General features: G+C 34.4%; 3 protein-coding genes across 4 annotated transcripts; 2 read left to right on the top strand and 1 right to left on the bottom strand.

The window, feature by feature from the left end:
• The first annotated feature begins 93 nt into the window (after positions 1-93).
• LOC102605988 (alpha,alpha-trehalose-phosphate synthase [UDP-forming] 5) lies at positions 94-6,293 on the top strand. 2 transcript variants are annotated; one of them, XM_015311111.1, is made up of 5 exons: positions 94-462; positions 711-759; positions 1,226-3,238; positions 4,740-5,013; positions 5,720-6,293. In XM_015311111.1, the coding sequence occupies exons 3-5, from the start codon at positions 1,251-1,253 to the stop codon at positions 6,044-6,046; spliced, it is 2,589 nt and encodes an 862-aa protein (XP_015166597.1). In that variant the 5' UTR covers positions 94-462; positions 711-759; positions 1,226-1,250; the 3' UTR covers positions 6,047-6,293. The 2 variants fall into 2 exon arrangements, with proteins under 2 accessions (XP_015166597.1, XP_006352882.1); XM_006352820.2 differs by lacking the exon at positions 711-759.
• Positions 6,294-7,173: 880 nt separating this feature from the next.
• LOC102605654 (nucleolar protein 12) lies at positions 7,174-12,038 on the top strand. Its single transcript, XM_006352818.2, has 6 exons — positions 7,174-8,166; positions 8,278-8,336; positions 8,688-8,757; positions 8,861-8,986; positions 9,076-9,204; positions 11,347-12,038. Exons 1-6 carry the CDS (start codon positions 7,324-7,326, stop codon positions 11,815-11,817), a joined length of 1,698 nt encoding a protein of 565 aa, XP_006352880.1. The 5' UTR covers positions 7,174-7,323; the 3' UTR covers positions 11,818-12,038.
• A 1,432-nt stretch (positions 12,039-13,470) lies between these two features.
• Positions 13,471-16,925, bottom strand: LOC102605318 (uncharacterized membrane protein At4g09580). The gene is made up of 4 exons (XM_006352817.2): positions 16,433-16,925; positions 14,654-14,924; positions 14,400-14,570; positions 13,471-13,916 (listed from the first exon to the last, which is right to left on the bottom strand). Exons 1-4 carry the CDS (start codon positions 16,696-16,698, stop codon positions 13,794-13,796), a joined length of 831 nt encoding a protein of 276 aa, XP_006352879.1. The 5' UTR covers positions 16,699-16,925; the 3' UTR covers positions 13,471-13,793.
• Between the last annotated feature and the right edge of the window lie 1,953 nt (positions 16,926-18,878).

Raw genomic sequence — 18,878 nt, 5'->3', positions numbered from 1 at the left:
TAATAGTATAATATAGTACAATAAAAAAATAATATATTTTATGAAATAAATGTAACAATCATCATTCAAATAAAGTATAATAATAAAGACATTAAAAACAAAAAAATAACAGAGAGTCCAGAAGGTGGTGCTTACTATTCTCTGTCTCTCTCCCTTCTTGCTTTCATAAAAAACTTTTTACAAATTTAAGTGAGTTTGTTATGAGAGAGAGAGGAATCCAATTCTTTGTACAAAGACACCACCTTTTTGGGGTTTTTAGTACAGTAAAGAAGGTTGCAGCAAAAAATATATATCATTAGTGCATTTAGACAAGCTAAAGAAAGAAGAGGGAGAAAAAAGAAAGCCTATTCTTGAAGCCATTGTTTTTTATTTGAGAAAGAGAATCTTAACTTAAGATATTCATAGTGGGAATCTTTGGGTTCTCTAAAATTTTAAAAAATCATTCTTTGGTTTTCTTGAAAGGTAACCTCTTTTTTTCTCTTTGTACCACTGAACCCCTCAGCTAAAATTGACTGCTAATTTCTTTTATAAGTGTTATATGATGTTCATTTACCTCTTGAGTACTTGTAATAGCATTTTCTTCATCACCATCAATTTTCTTGATAAGGGTGGGGTGTAAATGTTTCCATTTCTCCTGGCAAGTGTACTCTTTAACCAATTTTTTGTTACTTGAAGGAATAATTTTGTTGCATTTCAATATTTCTTGCTAGGCTTTTAACATGTGGGGTATCTGGTCTGTTTCTTGGTTGCCCTTTTGAGGTAAATCCTTCTTGGAACTTTGACTTTTTATAGTATTGTTCCTCAAAACCTTCTCTTTTACTCTCTGATTTTTGCATATGCCATCAGATTTGTTCTCTAGGGTGGTGGCTAGACTTCTGTTAGTACTTATTTCTGTTTTTTTTTTTTAGGTTCTGTATCAAAGTTCAAAATTTTGGTTCAGGTTTTTTATTTTCATTTTGTCTTCTTTTGCTTTAGTTAAGCTACTTTAATTTCTTTATAGCTGTAATTATTTGTGGGGTGTTCCCTTCTGGCTTCATCTTTAATGCTATGATTATCAATCTTTAATGGACCATATAGTGGGACCTTTGTTATATTTTACTGTGATTGTTTGCATTTGTACCTTGTCAATGATCTGAGTGTGTTTCTTGTTTATTTTCTGTTTTCAATCTTTTCATTTCCATGCATTATAAGTTGAGCATAGGAGGATTTTTTTTTCTGATTGCAGGAGGGATATTTCATTAGCTAAAAAAATGGTTTCAAGGTCATATTCCAACTTACTAGATCTTACTTCTGGTGATTCGCCAACGTTTGGCCGAGGGGGTAGGAAGCTTTCGAGGGTAGCTACTGTAGCTGGGGTTTTATCTGAGCTTGATGATGAAAGTAGAAGTAATGCTTCTGATGCTCCATCATCAGTTACTCAAGAGAGGATGATAATTGTGGGGAATCAACTCCCTCTTAGAGCTCATAGGAGAAAAGATGGTGAGGAAGGATGGAACTTTAGTTGGGATGAGGATTCCCTTCTTTTACAGCTCAAAGATGGTCTTGGAGAAGATGTAGAAGTGATTTATGTAGGCAGCCTTAAAGAAGAAATTGATCCGAGTCAACAAGATGATGTGGCTCAAACTTTGCTTGAAACGTTCAAATGTGTACCAGCTTTTATACCACCTGAGTTGTTCAGTAAATTTTATCACGGTTTCTGTAAACAGCATTTATGGCCTTTGTTTCACTACATGCTTCCGCTATCTCCAGATCTTGGTGGTCGGTTTGATCGTTCGCTGTGGCAAGCTTATGTCTCAGTGAACAAAATCTTTGCAGACAAAGTAATGGAGGTCATTAATCCTGATGATGATTTTGTTTGGGTTCATGATTACCATTTGATGGTGTTACCAACATTCTTGAGGAAGAGGTTTAACAGAGTGAAGCTCGGCTTCTTCCTCCATAGCCCATTTCCATCGTCGGAGATATACCGAACTCTACCTGTAAGGGATGAGATTCTACGCGCACTGTTGAACTCTGACTTGATAGGCTTTCATACCTTTGATTATGCTAGACATTTCCTTTCTTGTTGTAGTAGAATGCTTGGCATTTCATATCAATCTAAACGAGGTTATATAGGATTAGAGTACTATGGCCGCACTGTTAGCATTAAGATTCTGCCAGTTGGAATACATATGGTTCAACTTCAATCAGTGCTGGACCTTCCCGAGACAGAGACCAGGGTTGCTGAGCTGCGAGATAAATTCTGCGGTCAGACAGTGTTACTTGGAGTTGATGACATGGATATATTCAAAGGAATAAGCTTGAAACTTTTGGCCTTTGAGCTCCTACTCTCTCAACATCCTGATCAGAGGGGTAAATTGGTGTTGGTTCAAATTGCAAATCCTGCCAGAGGCCGAGGGAAAGATGTGCAGGAAGTCCAGGCTGAAACTTATGCTACTGTAAAGAGAATAAACCAGAAATTTGGAAGGACTGGATATGAACCAGTTATCCTGGTTGATAAGCCTCTTCAGTTCTACGAGCGCATTGCTTACTATGCTGTCGCGGAGTGCTGTCTTGTTACTGCAGTAAGGGATGGAATGAATCTAATACCTTATGAATATGTTATATGCCGGCAAGGAACGGAGAAGCTGGATGCTACCTTGGGCTTGAACCCCACAGCACCAAAGAAGAGCATGTTGGTGGTTTCTGAGTTTATTGGTTGCTCTCCATCTCTAAGTGGTGCAATAAGGGTCAATCCATGGAATATTGATGCTGTTTCTGAAGCTATGGATTCTGCTTTAATTGTCTCCGAGGCAGAGAAGCAGATGCGGCATGAGAAGCACTATAAATATGTGTGCACTCATGATGTGGCATATTGGGCTCAGAGCTTTTTGCAAGATCTTGAAAGATCATGTAGGGATCATGTGAGAAGGAGGTGTTGGGGTATTGGATTTGGCTTAGGATTCCGTGTGGTTGCTTTGGATCCTAGCTTCCGGAAACTGTCAGTTGAGCATATTGTATCTGCTTACAAAAGGACCAAGCATCGGGCAATCCTTTTGGATTATGATGGTACAATGACAGTCAGAAACTCTATCAGCAAGGGTCCAAATGCAGAGGTTATTAGTATCTTAAACAGCTTGTGCAGGGATCCAAAGAATATTGTTTTCATTGTTAGTGGAAAAGACACAAAAACTTTAACTCAGTGGTTTTCTTCGTGTGAAACACTAGGGCTTGCAGCAGAGCATGGCTATTTTGTGAGGTAAATATTTTATATCCTGGAATTATCCCCCAAGTGATAGATTATCAAGTTGATTTGTTCCATGGTTGTAAAATTATTGTTGCTAATCACTAACGAAATCTCAAGACTTCGTGTGTGGGAAGTGTTCTCGCTGAAGTACAGAGTTTGCTTCAATTAGTCAAATAAATATTAAGCAGAAGAGTAGACAATAAGTATGCAAGATAGCAGAATTGATCAACACTTAAGGAGAAACCTGATAAGGAGGAGTCCTAACAATATTTAGGAAACATCTAACTCTGGGTCTAAATGCAGTCAGTAAACCGGAGGTAGACGACAGCTTGCTGTTGAAGTTTATCTGTGAGGCTAAATTCCACTTTCTATATCTGTCTTTCTGCTACTAGTTGACTAGTAGATGACATAGTCTTTCTGTTCCTCGTTTTGCTGGTGTATTACTTTTCGTTGGTTCTTCATTCTTGTTTTCACTTTCTTTTAGGCCTTAGGGTGGTCTCTGCCACCAGGGGAGAGGCAATGTGGTGTTTAAGATGTTTTAAGCTGACAAATAACATACTGCAATCTTTAAGCTTTATTTCTTATTTTGGATATTCTCAGACCAATCAGGATATCCCAGTTGCACTGGAAAAGATAAGGTCTTACAATAATTAGATATTGATCAGTCCATGCCACTCTACCAAATAATTAGGACTAATTGTTTTTTTCACGTCAGTTTGGTTGTGTCAAGCACCAGTTAAAAATATTGAACTCTTCCACATGACACATTTCAACTCCTTTTTGCACAAATTCATTGAGTTCAAAAAGAGCTAGTCCTAACTACAAGAGCCAATTAAACTGTTCAATTTTCTCTGGTTGAGAGGTTGAACTAGAAGTATACTTACTACAGTACTGAGCATGCAAGGTACGTTTCAGTGGGACCATCTACAGGATATCTTTTATGGATGTCACTAACTTTAATCATTCTCAAGGGATGGGGGACAACAGGATCAAAATTTTCTTGTCCATTTGACACACATCAATTCAAGGAGACAGTAAAGTTTCTAAAACTAATTTGCTTCTTTGGCTTTTGTGACCAGCTGTCCAGCTGCAGAACAACATAGTTCTTGGGGTGGTTGTAATTATGGTTAAACTTGGACTTGGCGCTTCTATGGTGGAAGCTGCCAGAGTTTGGTTTTGGTAGCACCTCGATAGTTATTTCGAGGGAATAGCAACATATGAAAATCAACGTCTTTCCATAACTTAGGTCGTGCTTCTATAATGTAAAAAATTGTTCTTAGTGAAAACAGAAGATCTTAACTGCCCGAGTGTATATGTGTATTTCTACTCCTAAGGTGGCAGTCTCCTTCAATTTTTACAGATGTCTGTTTTGTGTCTATGCACACAGCACACAGTTTATGGGAAACTGGTCGGAGGAGTTAATTAGTGCTTTTCCTTAACTTTAACTGTCTCCACCTGCTCTCGGTGCTTGATGTTTTGTTTTCTCTATAAAGCTGAAACAATTCCTTTTCAGGCCAAATCATGATGCCAAATGGGAAACTTGTGTTGCAGTAGTAGATTTTTATTGGAAGCAGATTGCTGAGCCTGTAATGAGCCTCTACACAGAAACCACTGATGGTTCTTTCATAGATAGCAAGGAAAGCACACTTGTTTGGAATTACCAATATGCAGATCCAGATTTTGGCTCATGTCAGGCAAAAGAGCTTCTAGATCACTTGGAAAGTGTTCTTGCAAATGAACCGGTTACTGTCAAGAGTGGCCAGAACATTGTAGAAGTGAAGCCTCAGGTGAGCAGTATGATGTCTTCTTTCACATATCTCGCATGAAGCACTTCCACGAATCTTGTATATTGTGAAGACATCTAAGAATCCTATTCATTCTAGTCTATACTATTTTGACCTGAGAACCTCCTTTTTACTGTCTAAAAAATCTTCAATCAAGCCCATTGTTGTTACTCATTGCTTCAATTTCCATGATTCTCCCATATTACTGACCATAAAAGTTGCTTACAGCCTCTAACTCAGCTAGTGTTTTAAGCCACTGTTTTCAAGCATTTGATCTCTTACGGCAGATAACGTGATAAAAATTTGTTAGTTGCTTCCTTATGTAAAATTTAAGAAGTAAACCAAAAATACTGAACCTTAAGTATTGGTTCTATAATGAAATTTAATATATATGATAACTTTATAGGTTTTATTTGGACACTAATCACATTTGGAGAATTTGGAGTTGTGTTTAGAGTTCAAACATGCTCTGCAAAAGAGTCAGCAACTCTATTTTAGAACTAAGCATGCTTTCTTAAAATAACTTACACACTATAAATCATGTTCATTCATAAAAGTACATTAATCATGTTACCTTTCTTTGGTTTCCTGAAGTTGGAAAATTAAAATTATATCTCTTTTTCTGATTCGAATTTCTCATCCTTTCTGTTTTCTTTGACTTCAATTTGATGGTTTGCTTTTGCCATGAACGTTCATTTCGACCTCCTAGGGTGTCAACAAAGGTCTTGTAGCAGAACGTCTCCTAGAAACAATGCAGAAGAAAGGAACAATACCAGACTTCGTGCTCTGCATAGGGGATGATCGATCAGATGAGGATATGTTCGAGGTTATAATGAGTGCTGTCGCAAGTGCCTCACTTTCCCCCGTTGCTGAAGTGTTTGCTTGCACAGTTGGCCAGAAACCAAGTAAGGCCAAGTATTATTTGGAGGACACTACAGAGATTCTAAGAATGTTGCAGGGCCTGGCTTCTGCTTCTGAGCATTCTGCTAAACAAGTTTCGATATCTCCTCAACGCGTAATCATCGACCGAGAATAGGCAAATGAATATCTGAAAAGGAAGAAAAAGAAACAAGATTGATAGAAGGCTTTGTTAAACAGTTGCTATAAGTGTATTGACTGTTTCTAATTAGTTAATTTTCCTTTGGGATGTTGTTATAGTTGTCTCTTAGAAATATTTCTTTTGTTTACCAATTGCTTTTAAGGTATGTTTGTTGTCCACTTCAACTTGAAATTTAAACATAATTGTAAAAATAGCTATTCATTTAGTGCATTTTCTTGGAGCATCTTTTGTTTTACCTTATTGATCATATTAAAGTGAATCAGCATTAAACCAATTAAATCGGTTTATCAAATGTTGGAATTAAATCAAACTAATTCAGTCAGTTTTTTTTTTGTTGTTTTAGTTTTTGTTAGTTTTGTCTATTTTTCATCCGATGGGATGGTAAAGGGTTTCCTACAGAAAAACCTTTTGAGTGTTGTTGAGAAATATCTATTAGAAATTGGTATTCTTTTACGGTGTTTCAGTTTTTAGAGGTATTTTAATAACTAAGCTGGTTGATATCTTAACTTTTGTTTTATTGGTGAGAGTTTGTTAACTATTTAAGTTGCTACTACAACAATTTCTGGTCAAGTGTGGCACCATAATATTTTAAAAATAAAATTATCTCTTTATATACTGACGGTTGAGGTGAAGAAAGTATTGAAATGAAGAAATAACCTATGTCGTCCTTTGGGATGGTTTAGTGATTTGGGCTTTGGGGATCACTTCTTATGGACTTGTTGAAAATTATATTTATATACTGATGATGTCGAATCAAGATCAACAACTAAGACAGAAATAAATCATTAGACCAAACTCTTCTTTAGTATTAAGGTAATAGTTATGAATAGCCATAGAGTTTCGGAAAAGAGTAGAAGAATGAGACCAATTAACATTTGAGTTAATTATAAATAATGAACTAATCATTCATGTTGAAGGTCTCAATTTCGAAATTTCTTGCCAATGTAAGAAAGAGGTTTACCTTCTACACCCAAAGAATAGCCGTGGGAGGTTATCTTGTCATTAAAAAAAAATGTGAAAAAGCAATAAATTTTGAAAAAAAAAAAAAACAAAGGAAGAGGGGGAAAGAAATATATTGAACAACATTAAAACTAGGGTTCACGTTTACCTTAAATTATCTAAAATAAAGTGCCACTTTTTTTTTTTTCTCCAAAATCCAATTTCTTTCTTCTTCTTCTTCTTACCAGCCCCAAATTCTCCTCTTTTACGCTTTTCAATCCAAGAAATCTTTGCTTTTTTCTGTCTGTAACTCAATGGCAAAGAAATCCAAAGATAAGCAAAAACAACAACAACCAAACAATGAAACCTCAAATTCTTCAGATATTTTCAATACCCTTTTCGGAGCAACCCCAGCAGATTCCAACATTGCCTCACTCTTTTCCGACGAAAATCCCTTTAAAAGAAAGCCTAATGATAATCCAACAGCTACCCAAGAGCCTAAATTAGGTGTTGTAGAAGTTTCTATTGAGAATCAAACTGATGGGGTTACTGGGAATAATGATTCTGGTACTGCAGAACCCAAGAAGAGGAAGAAAAAGGATAAAAAAGTAAACTTGGATTCTGGGTCTGTAGCTGAAGAAGGTAATGAGGAAGAAGGGGAAAAATCGAAAAGGGTTGCTTTATCTGGGGTTGAGGAATCAAATGGTGTAGTTTCTGATTCTGGGAGGAAGAAGAAGGATAAAAAAGTAATTTTGGGTTTGGAATCTGTAGGTGAAGGAGTTAAGGAATCAAATGATGGAATTTCTGATTCTGGGAACATAGGGAAGTTGGGTTTAGAGTTGAAGAAAGATAAGAAGAAGAAGAGGAAAAGGGATGAGATTGAGGCGGAGTATGAGGCGAAGCGTTATGGGGTGGTTCCTATGGAGGAGGTGGAGAAAGGGATTGGAGAAATGGTGGTAGGGGAAAAGAGGAAGAAGATGGATAATCCAGAGGATATGATGGTCTCAAATGAGGGATTTGATGATGAGAGTAAACTTTTAAGGACAATTTTTGTTGGGAATTTACCTTTGAAGATCAAGAAGAAAGCTTTACTGAAGGAGTTTGGGAGTTTTGGAGAGATAGAATCAGTGAGGATACGATCTATTCCGGTAGCTGATGTGAGTGTTAGCTATTTATTTTTTGCATCAATGTTCTTTACGTGTTAAGAATTATGTCTACATATTTTCACCTTGGAACCTGATTTTGATTTGAAATGTCCTTTTTGGCAGAGTGCAACTCCAAGGAAGGCTGCTATCATTAAGCAAAAGCTCAATGATAATGCGGACAGGTTTGATGCACACGTAACAATTAAAATGCATTATGGCTCTTTTCAATAGTTAAATGTACCCCAATAGAGTGTAGGTGACCCTAACTAATATGTATTGAGGCATCATTGATTGATTGTTGATGATGCTTCTCATAATTATAGTCTAGTAAGTTGTACTAAGATATCAAAGTTACTTGATCATGCATATGGTATAATAGAGACATCCTTTCTTTTCTTGTAACTTTAACGGGTATGGGAGATGAAACTTTCTTGTTCATTAACTGTTGCTTCTTTGAATTCATTGTCGTATCAGTATATTTCTTTATATCTGATTTCCTATTGTATGATAAAGTTGTTTGGTTGTAATTGCAGTGTTAATGCTTATGTTGTTTTTAAATCAGAGGAATCTGCCCAGGCATCTTTGGCTCATAATATGGCTGTGGTAAGGTTCTCTTAGAGTTGATTCATTTGCATATTCTTCTGAAGATAACTCCTTTTTGGGAGTCAGATAGTTGGGTTGTTTGATTGGAGTTATCTTTATATAGGTGGGAGAAAGGCATATCCGAGTTGACAGAGCATGTCCACCACGCAAGAAGATGAAGGGAGACAATAGTGCACTGTATGACAATAAAAGGACTGTTTTTGTGGGTAACCTTCCATTTGATGTGAAGGTCTGATACCTGAGGGTGAATGCTTGTTACTGTTCTAATCAGCCTTTTTCTTTCTGTATCCAACAATGATTTTGTTCACTTCCTTGCAGGATGAAGAAATTTATCAGCTTTTCTCTGGTATGAAAGAGTTTGGATCGAGCATTGAGGCTGTTCGGGTGATCAGAGATCCCAATACTCTCCTAGGAAAAGGAATCGCTTATGTTTTGTTCAAAACAAGGGTATATACTATCAACTTCTCTTGTTTTTCAAATTTAATAATGGCATTGTTTTTCAAATTTATAATGGCATTACTGTTTCTTTTCTTACATCATACTCGTTTGAAGTGATTCATAGTGAATAATTGGGACTTTGATTTTGGAAACGAACTAGAAATATATCCGTAACTGGAAATAAAGTTTTTATGTTTGCTTTAACAACCACCTGGGTCCTCTGAATGAAATGAACACAGTATAATAATATAACCTACTGGTTTGGAAGCAAGGCTTAGTTGGTTGATTGCTTTACACCGCATCTTAGATTAGCAAGAAAAAACTCATTTTTTTTTCACCTGGGAAAAGAGAGACAAGTCTTGGTCTATCTAGTTTCTTCACATTTAATTGTTTTACCAATTTTGGAGGAGTTTAAGATTTCTGCTGTGTGCTTCGTATTATATAGACTACTATTTTAGCTAATTGTTGGCATGCACCTCCATTGTTATATTGGAATATCAGATTTTAATTTGAGATTAGTTTCTTGCTTTTAGTTATAGCATTTCATAGACAAGGGTATTTGTGATTTTGGTTTATTGTGGGTCATTGGTGCCAATCAAAAAGGCCACATAACTGTTTGAGGTTATTCAGTTCTTCCTTTTGTCCTAGAAGATTCAATTAGTTTTTCCTTGGCTTACTTGGTGGACTTTATGGATGGAATTACATGGGTGCATTAGCTGCTTTAATTTTCCTTTTTTGGTATAAAGATATTATTTCAATTATTAAGTTATTTTGAAAATCTGTCTTTTCAATTCTTACTCTTCTCCTGCCGTGTAACTGAGGCAGCAGTTCCTATTCTATAATCTAAAACTAAACTTATACTGGCTTTGGTTTTATCTCTGTTTTCATTAAGTAATTCTACCTTGTACTTGTCCTCTTTGTTATGTTACTCCATCCGTTCCAATTTACGTGGCACTTTTCGCTTCTCGAGAGCCAACTTCACTAATCTTTGAATCTAAATTGGAGTAGATCAACTTAGTATTTTATAATTAAAATGTAAGATATTCAATAAGTACATGAAAAGTACTAAACGCTGCAATTCTTTTCATGCCAATATGATTAAAAAATATATTATAAAATGTTGGTAAAAGGTCACATAATTTGAATCTCGACAAGCAAAAAATGCCACTTAAATTAAGACGAATGAAGTATTTATGTATTTTTGATAAGGGCACGTATCCTCTTTATTCTAGTAAAACTAGAGCAACTAAAAAAGGAAACCTGACTGACCCTAACCACCTTTTTCCTTTGCTTTGCGCACAAGCACTGAAGCTTGTAGTTTTCTTGATCTTTTACAAAATGTAGAAAGCAAATTCAACCTCTGAAACTTTGGAGCTAATCGTCTAAGGAACAGGAAGAAAATGAGTTGAGGCTCAAGGAAAGATGGAGTTCCTTTCCTTCAAACTAGCAAAAACTAATGGATACATTTTCTTGAGCAATTATCCTTTGTTTCCCTCTGAACTGAAAGAAAGTGTGCTGACAGGCAGGATAAATAGCAAATCATAAACCTTTCTTCTTCGCTTTTCAATAAATTAGACCATAGTTTGTAATGTAGTGACAAATGTTCCACATTAATGAGAAAAACTTCTTGCTTAGTGCTTCTACCTGCATTAGGGGGAGATGAGAGAAGAAACGTCCCATTTATGTTGATCTTCCAGCAGTAGACAGTAAATTTTCTCGTTGAGGTGGATGATGCGTAATCAGCCTTATGATGGGATTTTGTAGTAATCTAGCTTTCCTTCCTCAGTCTTGTTGATTGGAGCCAGTTGCCCAAATAAACGGATATGTAATCTGACGGTCTTTTACCAATGGTTGGAATATCATGTTTGATATGTATCATTCTTTGTCTATATGGTTCTTTTACAAAGTAGTACTTTTGTTGCAAAACACCATAGAAGGAATAATAAAATTACCTCAGAAAGATTTGAAGGAAAAATAAATTGAAAGAACGGTCGGTTTCTAGGACTCTCTTTTCTTTTCTAATATTACAGAGAAGTTGAAGTTAATTCTTTTGTAAGGATGGGAGAGTCACCAACTTTTCAGTAAGTTTATATCCTGGTTGCTGAACTCAAAATAAGTTGTTCCTTATATATTATATACTTGGGTTTGCAGGAGGCTGCGAACACTATTTCTAGAAAGCGTAACTTGAAATTACGAGATCGCGAGCTGAGAGTGTCTCATTCTAAAGCAGATTCTACTCCATCTAAGAGGAAAAGTTTATCAACCGAAGACAGATTCAGGTCTCCGGCAAAGAAGTTTGCAGCAGATTCAGCTAGACCAGGCAGTAGTAGCTTTAAGGCTACAACAACGTCTGACATGTCCTACCAGGGTGTGAAGGCAAGCAAATCTGGTGTCCAGAAGAAAACTCAATCGAGGATGAGCGACCGGGGAAATTTGAAACCTAAAGCACAGTTATCGACAAAGCCAAAAGAACGCATAGCAAAGAGACCATCTGTTGCTGCCCGAAAAGCAAAAGAACTCAAGGCTGCTGCCTCTGGCTCGAAACAAATGGGAACAAAACGGAAGCTGGACAACCGAACACCTGACACTGCAGGCAGAAAGAAGAAATTTAGAAAATCTTAGGTCATACCTCAACAATTTTATACATGAAATAGTGTTCATTCTTATGTTCACTTTTCAGGATTATAGTTTTCTGTTTCATCTTAAGAATTTAATCGTGTACAACTCCCTCTTTAATCAAGTTTTAGTGGATTACGTTTATTGATTCTGTTTGTATGCCCGCTTATTCTTGATCGTTGTATGGACAGATAATTTCTGAGGTGAATTTACGATCATCTTCTTGACATTGTATTTTTATCAACAATGTATCCTTGGATCCTATATCCCTTCTCTTCTAGCTGGTGAGTTTTTATATTGATTTCTCAACTCATAATAACATTGGAGCTCATAGCCTGGTTAACTTTAAGCCAAATTTGACTTTTCTCTCCCTTTGAGATGGTGACATTTCCCTGACATGCATTATCGTGAGATACTTTGTACATTGGGTTGCCCTTATCAGTTAACGCGAGATACTTCGTACAACTGATCTTGAAATCTGAAATTGTTGCTCTACGTTTTGCTCATTTTTCTCCCATGCAAGCTCTCTTTCAAAAACGCCAGAAAAGGTCTAATTGCACTAAAAAACTAGCATATCCAATCAAGTGGTTTAAGATTTTGGCTCTCTAAGAGCCTGTTTGGATGGGCTTTTAAGCTGGTCAAACTGGCTTAAAAGTCAGTTTTTGACTTATTAAAGTGTTTGACAATTATCAAAGTGACTTATTTAAGTTAGAAATGACTTATTTTAAGCCAAAAGCTAAAAGCTAGGGGAGGGGAGCTTTTGTTTTTTTAACTTAAAAGCCTTTTTATGTTGACCAAGTATATTACCTTTTTGCCCTTAATTCTTTTTATACATTTTCCCAAATTGTCCCATATTGAATTAACCCTAACACTTATTATTATTATTATTTTTATTATTATTATTATTTTTTTTATTATTATTATTATTATTATTATTATTATTATTATTATTATTATTATTATTATTATTATTATTATTATTATTATTATTATTATTATTATTATTATTATTATTATTATTATTATTATTATTATTATTATTATTATTATTATTATTATTATTATTATTATTATTATTATTATTATTATTATTATTATTATTATTATTATTATTATTATTATTATTATTATTATTATTATTATTATTATTATTATTATTATTATTATTATTATTATTATTATTATTATTATTATTATTATTATTATTATTATTATTATTATTATTATTATTATTATTATTATTATTATTATTATTATTATTATTATTATTATTATTATTATTCCTCTTATAAATAATTTGTGGTGGTAAAGAAATATGTGAATGATAGGAAGATATTATTACTTATGGATGAAAAATATAAATTTATTTTTAAGTATAAAAACCTTAAATTAATCAACTTTTTATCATGTTAACAGCTTAAAGGATATTTCAGACATTTTGATTAAAAAAAGTGTTTACCAGCACTTATTTGCCGAACACATCAACAACTTTTTTTTCAACTGCAGCACTTTTATCCAAACACATAATTACTTATTTTTAAAATAAGTTCCAGCACTTTAAAAAGTTACTTTTTAAAAGTTACTTTTTTTAAGTCAATCCAAACGGGCCCTAACTCTCTTCATTTATTTAAATGTGAAACCAAGGAAAAGGGAACAGATGGAGAAATGAATATAACATCTACTGTGATGTCTTCCAATAGCATGTCAAATAAACTATTACAGAATCATGACTGGAGTTTACATATCAATATCTTCAAATGACATCAGATTTTCTTTTTTCTTTTTCTTTTGTTGCTTTTGCAACTTATAGCTAAACAAATGCTTCAGGATTAAATTCAATAGCTTCATAACTTGCTGCGGCTGACACTTGAGCACAATACAACTGTCTAACGCTAATCTGTACAGATAATGAAGTCATGCCGAGGAAGATTAATGGTGGTCTAGGCACTTCACAGTGCTTTCTGATGATGCTGAGCTCTGTATTAGTTCTTGTTTCCAATCAATGTCGGGGTAATAGATACAAGACCGATAAGGAAAAGAGTAGCTATAGAATGCATGTCATAGAGATCACCCACCGACTGCAATTCACCAAGAGTTATTCCAGCCTGCATTGTAATCCTTGGTTAGCAGAAATAAACTAACGCCGTAAACTATTGTAAACTCCTGGCTTGTAAACTAGTGTCCGAATTTTCAGCAAATAGGCTATTCGACTACTATCCTAGCTCATGTTCACACAATGAGCTCATTAAATCAGACAATAAACTCTGTTGTCATCCTTATCTAATGTTTACACAAAAAGAGTTCACCAGACGAACTCAAATACAAGTAAAAGATCAGCCTTTTCATATATTTAAGATGTTCAAATTTTTAAATTGATTTGGTGAATCCCATTCCCCAACTCCCCTTGCCAGGAGTCGGTGAGTCTACTCCCTCTTTACATGATAAATCTAAAATGGTTTTGTAAGTAATTTTATTCCGAGGCTACAATAAACATGGACCAGAAACCATAGTTGGCTAAAACAAAATATGTTCCCAATTTCTTAGTCATTGGCAATTAGCATAAAGAGTTGAATAAAGAGCATACATACCCTGACAGTGACATAAGCAGCTGGAATGATCCCAATGACAGTTGCAAAGAAGAATGTATGGTAAGGCACATCCACTATTGGTGAAGCAACATTGATAAATGTGTTTGGCAGTGTCGGTGTAACTCTCAAGAAAAGCATGTAATTAAGCAGCCCTTTTCGCCTTTTAGCCACCTTATAGATCAGAGATATTTTACTGCAACAGTAGCATTTAAGGAAAGCAGAAAATGATGACTGAGTTGTGAGTTGAAAATCACCTGGTCACGGAAGAAAGTTAATTTATCAGGCCATAGCGAGAACACAAGGGGCCGCCCAATCAGTTTGGATAGGAAATAGCAAGATGATGCACCAGCAGTAGCTGTGAATACAACCAGTGCTACACCTCTGAAGACTCCAAAGAGAGACCCAGCAAGAAGTGACATGAAAACTGTTCCTGGGATCATAAATGTCTGCATAAAGATGTAGACTACACAGTATCCGACAAGGACCTGAACAGTATAGTCACTGGTATAGCTCTCCAGGTGATCCCTACAGAACATTTTAAACGATTGGTGGTATAAAAATCAAAAATCAATTCATATTTTAAAAAGATGCTGAAGCACATACAAGTGTCTTATATGGAAATTAGTACGAAATAAGATGAAAGAAATATTCATGTCATCTCCATCAATAACGACCGAAGTTTCGAAATGCAGACTTGCATGCATGTTCAACTACAAGTGCAGTATTTTGCATCACCATAATGCCAAATGTTCAACTACAAGCGCTACTTGTAGATATGTACGTATGTGCTTGCACAAATACACTTAGCATTTTTAAGTACACAATTCAAAGCCAGGATATCTTTGGGATATCACCAACAAGTTTAGTGAACAAACTTTATCTTCCCACCCCCTTGTTTAATCAGTTCCTTGGTCAAGTCCTCCACTCATACAATGCATGTACATATGAATTCACTGCTTTCTTTTATTTGTTGCATTACGCATGTTACATCTAAGAATCTGTTCTAACCACCATTCAATGGGATTTACTTATGACTCTCCATCAATTAGCAGGCAACTGCAGGTGTTCAAAATGCCCCTAAAACCACCAACTAAAATAGGCAGAGAGGCATAGTCAGATGTACAGACTTTTACTCCCGAAGTCCCTGAAACTAGTAAATGCTTGTAAAGTCAGATTATATAAAACTCCCTCACGCTCATCCCCCTCAAGTTCATTCCAATACAACACAAGTGAACAACCAAGGCATAGTTTGCAGACTACCCTCACCGATGTTTTGTTTCCCTAACATAACCTTGAATTATCAACAGCTCCCACATCCAACCTGACAGTCAATTGCTACTCATCCCACCATTTAGTGCAATACACAAGATTATAAACTTTCTACTTTGATCCATGAAATGCTAAAAGGCTAAGTTTTCCGTCCTCCTTTCCTTCAGAAAATCTGTTCACTCTTGGGAAATAAGTAGTGTATACTTCAGCTCCATCTAGATTCTCTTCTATGCTAATGGATTTACAGATGCTTATGGCACAGTCGAGTTGCCAACCACCTGAGTACCTTAGTAATGTCACTCATAGATCAGCAAATCCCCACATTTGAAGTCTTATCAAGGATTTTTCCTGCAAGAAATCCGTGATTTGAACCAGACTGACCAACTTCCCAAATGGTCACCACCAGGCAGGAGGCACCAAAGCAAGACAAGAAAGAATAACAAGGCTTAAAAAAATGAATGAATTGGATGTAATTGTTAAGATTTTCTCTTGCAAAAATCTTTCACCACCATTATAGACCTTTACAAAGGTATCTTTTTTACAACTCTATTAATTGGCCATACCCCTTTATTCACAACTAAACAAATTATGACTTTGTTCATTAAAAGTCTGCTCTTTTCTTTTTTTTTCAATTTTCTGGTTTTGGGCTTTTGAAAAAGACACCATTTTAGCATTTTTCTCATTTCCATCATCTCACAAAGCCAAAATAAACATGTTCAGAGGCAATTAATTAGAATGAAAAAACAAAAATCTCATAAAATTACCTGAGTATTTGAAGATCTTCAAGATTTCTAGGAAGCTTGAGGAAGCTATAATCCGAAGCAGGCATGGTGAGATAAACACAACCAAGACCCAATGCATAACCCAAAACGACACTAACAGCTACACCAATCTCCCAAAACGACAAAGGAAACTTAGCAGATTTCGATTCATTTACAATAACACCACTTCCCCCTTCCCCTTGTGTTTCACATTTCAATGAATCAGCTAAAGCCGCCATGGATGAACATGTTCCAACTTCTCCCTCCATTTTTTACAACAAAAATCTCACAAACCCAACAAATTTCTTGAACCAAATTGAAAAGAAAACAACTACAACAGAAAACAGAGCAGAGAAAGGAAATTGAATTTTGAGGGGTTTTTTGTTTGCTCTTTCTTCAATCCCCCTCTTCCCCTCTTTCCCTCTCTATCTCTGTGTGCTAAAAAAAAAGTTTCCTTTTCTCTTTGTCTTTCTCAAATCAATTTATGGAGGAAGATAAAGCATATTCCTTCATTCTCTGAATGAAACAAAAAAGGTAAGGGGAAGTTGAGACAATTTGAAATTTTTAAGGGGTCATTATGTAATTAAAGAAAGTTTAAGAGAAAAGAAATGATTGACGTACGTTTACTTTCGACTCGTTAAACGTTTTCATCGTTTGTTTGGTTTTGCCTTTTCTCTTTTTTTAAAGCAACAGGTTGTTTTCCTCTTCTATAATCGCATTGAAGTTCGATTAACTTTTATTTAAAAATATAATAATTTGATCACCACATCTCAAGTTGGTTAAAGTATGATGTAACTACGTTATTTCGTACTCGTAGTAAACAATTCTTTTTATAATATCAAATAATTTTTAAAATAAAATATCTTTATTACAATATTCGGTTGAATTCACATTTTTTAAAAGCAAATATAGATAGGTTATACACTGTTATATACATATTATTTGGATTATTATTTATATATATTTATAGATTATTTTTAATTTAAGAGGTTGAATGAGTGACCATTTAACTTAATTCTTCAATAACAGAAAAAAATAATTAAAAAATCACGAGTATCTTCCTATAACAAGGAGTAGTATTAAATATTGACCTGCAAAAATGATAAATAATTAACTTGAACATGTTACTTATATTACATTAATAATATAAATTGTTTTTTCATGTGCTTTTAAGCAATTAAGTTTTTAAATTATTTGTAATGCCAAGACTATCACTCGAAATATTTTAAATTTTTTATGCTCCATAATTGGGTGTAAATTTGTTTACACTTCCGCAAAAATAAGAATGAATGGGTTAAATATTATGTTTTGACAAATTGAAAAACCAAAAAACCAGTGCTCTAATTTGACAAGGAGGAAAATGATAGATTCACTTATTAAGTTTTTAATTTCTTTAGAGAATATAATATGAGAAATATAAATTGCCTATACAGTGTAATATATATATATATATATATATATATCAGTAAAAAGTTATCAATAGGAAATTATTATTATTTGGCCTATACTACAAAGAAAGATTAAATTCATGGAAAAAGAGTTGAGAAACTTTTGAAGACAAGTCAATAGTTGATACTACAAATTATTGAATCGTGTCAATTGAACCTAAAACATAAACTAGCCTTAGAAAGGTAATACGATCACAACATATCAGTGTCATTTCATAAGTCAGATTTGACAAGGATAGAATGTATGTAAATTTTATTCATATCTCATAGAGATATAATCATATAAATATAACTTTTGAGAGGCCATCGATTTATAATAATGCATTTTCAAACCGTTTGAAAAAGAGTATAAAAATAAGAGCAGTAACAACAATAAAATAATATGAAATAAGAAAAAATAGTTGTTATACCCCATTTTAACCGGGTCAAAATAGTGTACGACATTTTGGAGATTTCTAAAGTTAATTGACTAATTTAAGAAGTCGCCACCTAATTATTTAGGGTGAATTAGGGCACCTAAATTGATTAAAGTCATTGTCTAAAATTAACTTCATTTTAAGGTCTACTAAACATGAGAATCTAGGTAAGGGTTCAACTAATCTAAAGGGAAGGGATGAGGCATCCTTTAAGATCCATTAAAAATGGTTAACCGACCGAACTTAATTAATTAGGCTAAGTATAAAAATAGAATATTAGCATAAGAGAGTGTTTGGATAAAAAATAGTTTAAAAGAAAATGTATAAAATTTTATGTCTAAACTAGCTTACATGGACAAATTTAAGTCAAAATAAATCATTCCTTGTTTTGTCAAATCCATGGAAACAAAGTTATTGCCAAGAAAACTTGAAAGTTCGAAATAAAAGATACTAAAGTAAAATCATTTTTAACTCACAATCATAGATTTATAACTTCATTTTTAGAAAGTTTGAAACTAAAAGGCTTAGAGTATAGACTCGTCATGACCATAATAAAAATAGTAATTTCAAATTATGAAAATAACA

This window comes from Solanum tuberosum, unplaced genomic scaffold (genome assembly GCF_000226075.1).
Source record: "Solanum tuberosum cultivar DM 1-3 516 R44 unplaced genomic scaffold, SolTub_3.0 scf00144, whole genome shotgun sequence".
In the NCBI taxonomy this organism is placed as follows: domain Eukaryota; kingdom Viridiplantae; phylum Streptophyta; class Magnoliopsida; order Solanales; family Solanaceae; genus Solanum; species Solanum tuberosum.
Note: the sequence above shows the minus strand (reverse complement) of the source record. Positions and strands in the feature narration are given on the sequence as shown.

What these genes read in the sequence shown, in the direction of transcription:
- LOC102605988 (XM_006352820.2), top strand. Translation starts at nt 1,251, where the DNA reads ATGGTTTCAAGGTCATATTCCAACTTACTAGATCTTACTTCTGGTGAT. An exon ending in GAGCATGGCTATTTTGTGAG is followed by an intron (nt 3,239 to 4,739) that starts GTAAATATTTTA and finishes ATTCCTTTTCAG; the next exon opens with GCCAAATCATGATGCCAAAT. An exon ending in TTGTAGAAGTGAAGCCTCAG is followed by an intron (nt 5,014 to 5,719) that starts GTGAGCAGTATG and finishes TCGACCTCCTAG; the next exon opens with GGTGTCAACAAAGGTCTTGT.
- LOC102605318 (XM_006352817.2), bottom strand. Translation starts at nt 16,698, where the DNA reads ATGGAGGGAGAAGTTGGAACATGTTCATCCATGGCGGCTTTAGCTGAT. An exon ending in GAAGATCTTCAAATACTCAG is followed by an intron (nt 14,925 to 16,432) that starts GTAATTTTATGA and finishes AATGTTCTGTAG; the next exon opens with GGATCACCTGGAGAGCTATA. An exon ending in TAACTTTCTTCCGTGACCAG is followed by an intron (nt 14,571 to 14,653) that starts GTGATTTTCAAC and finishes CTGATCTATAAG; the next exon opens with GTGGCTAAAAGGCGAAAAGG.
- LOC102605654 (XM_006352818.2), top strand. Translation starts at nt 7,324, where the DNA reads ATGGCAAAGAAATCCAAAGATAAGCAAAAACAACAACAACCAAACAAT. An exon ending in GATCTATTCCGGTAGCTGAT is followed by an intron (nt 8,167 to 8,277) that starts GTGAGTGTTAGC and finishes CCTTTTTGGCAG; the next exon opens with AGTGCAACTCCAAGGAAGGC. An exon ending in TGGCTCATAATATGGCTGTG is followed by an intron (nt 8,758 to 8,860) that starts GTAAGGTTCTCT and finishes ATCTTTATATAG; the next exon opens with GTGGGAGAAAGGCATATCCG.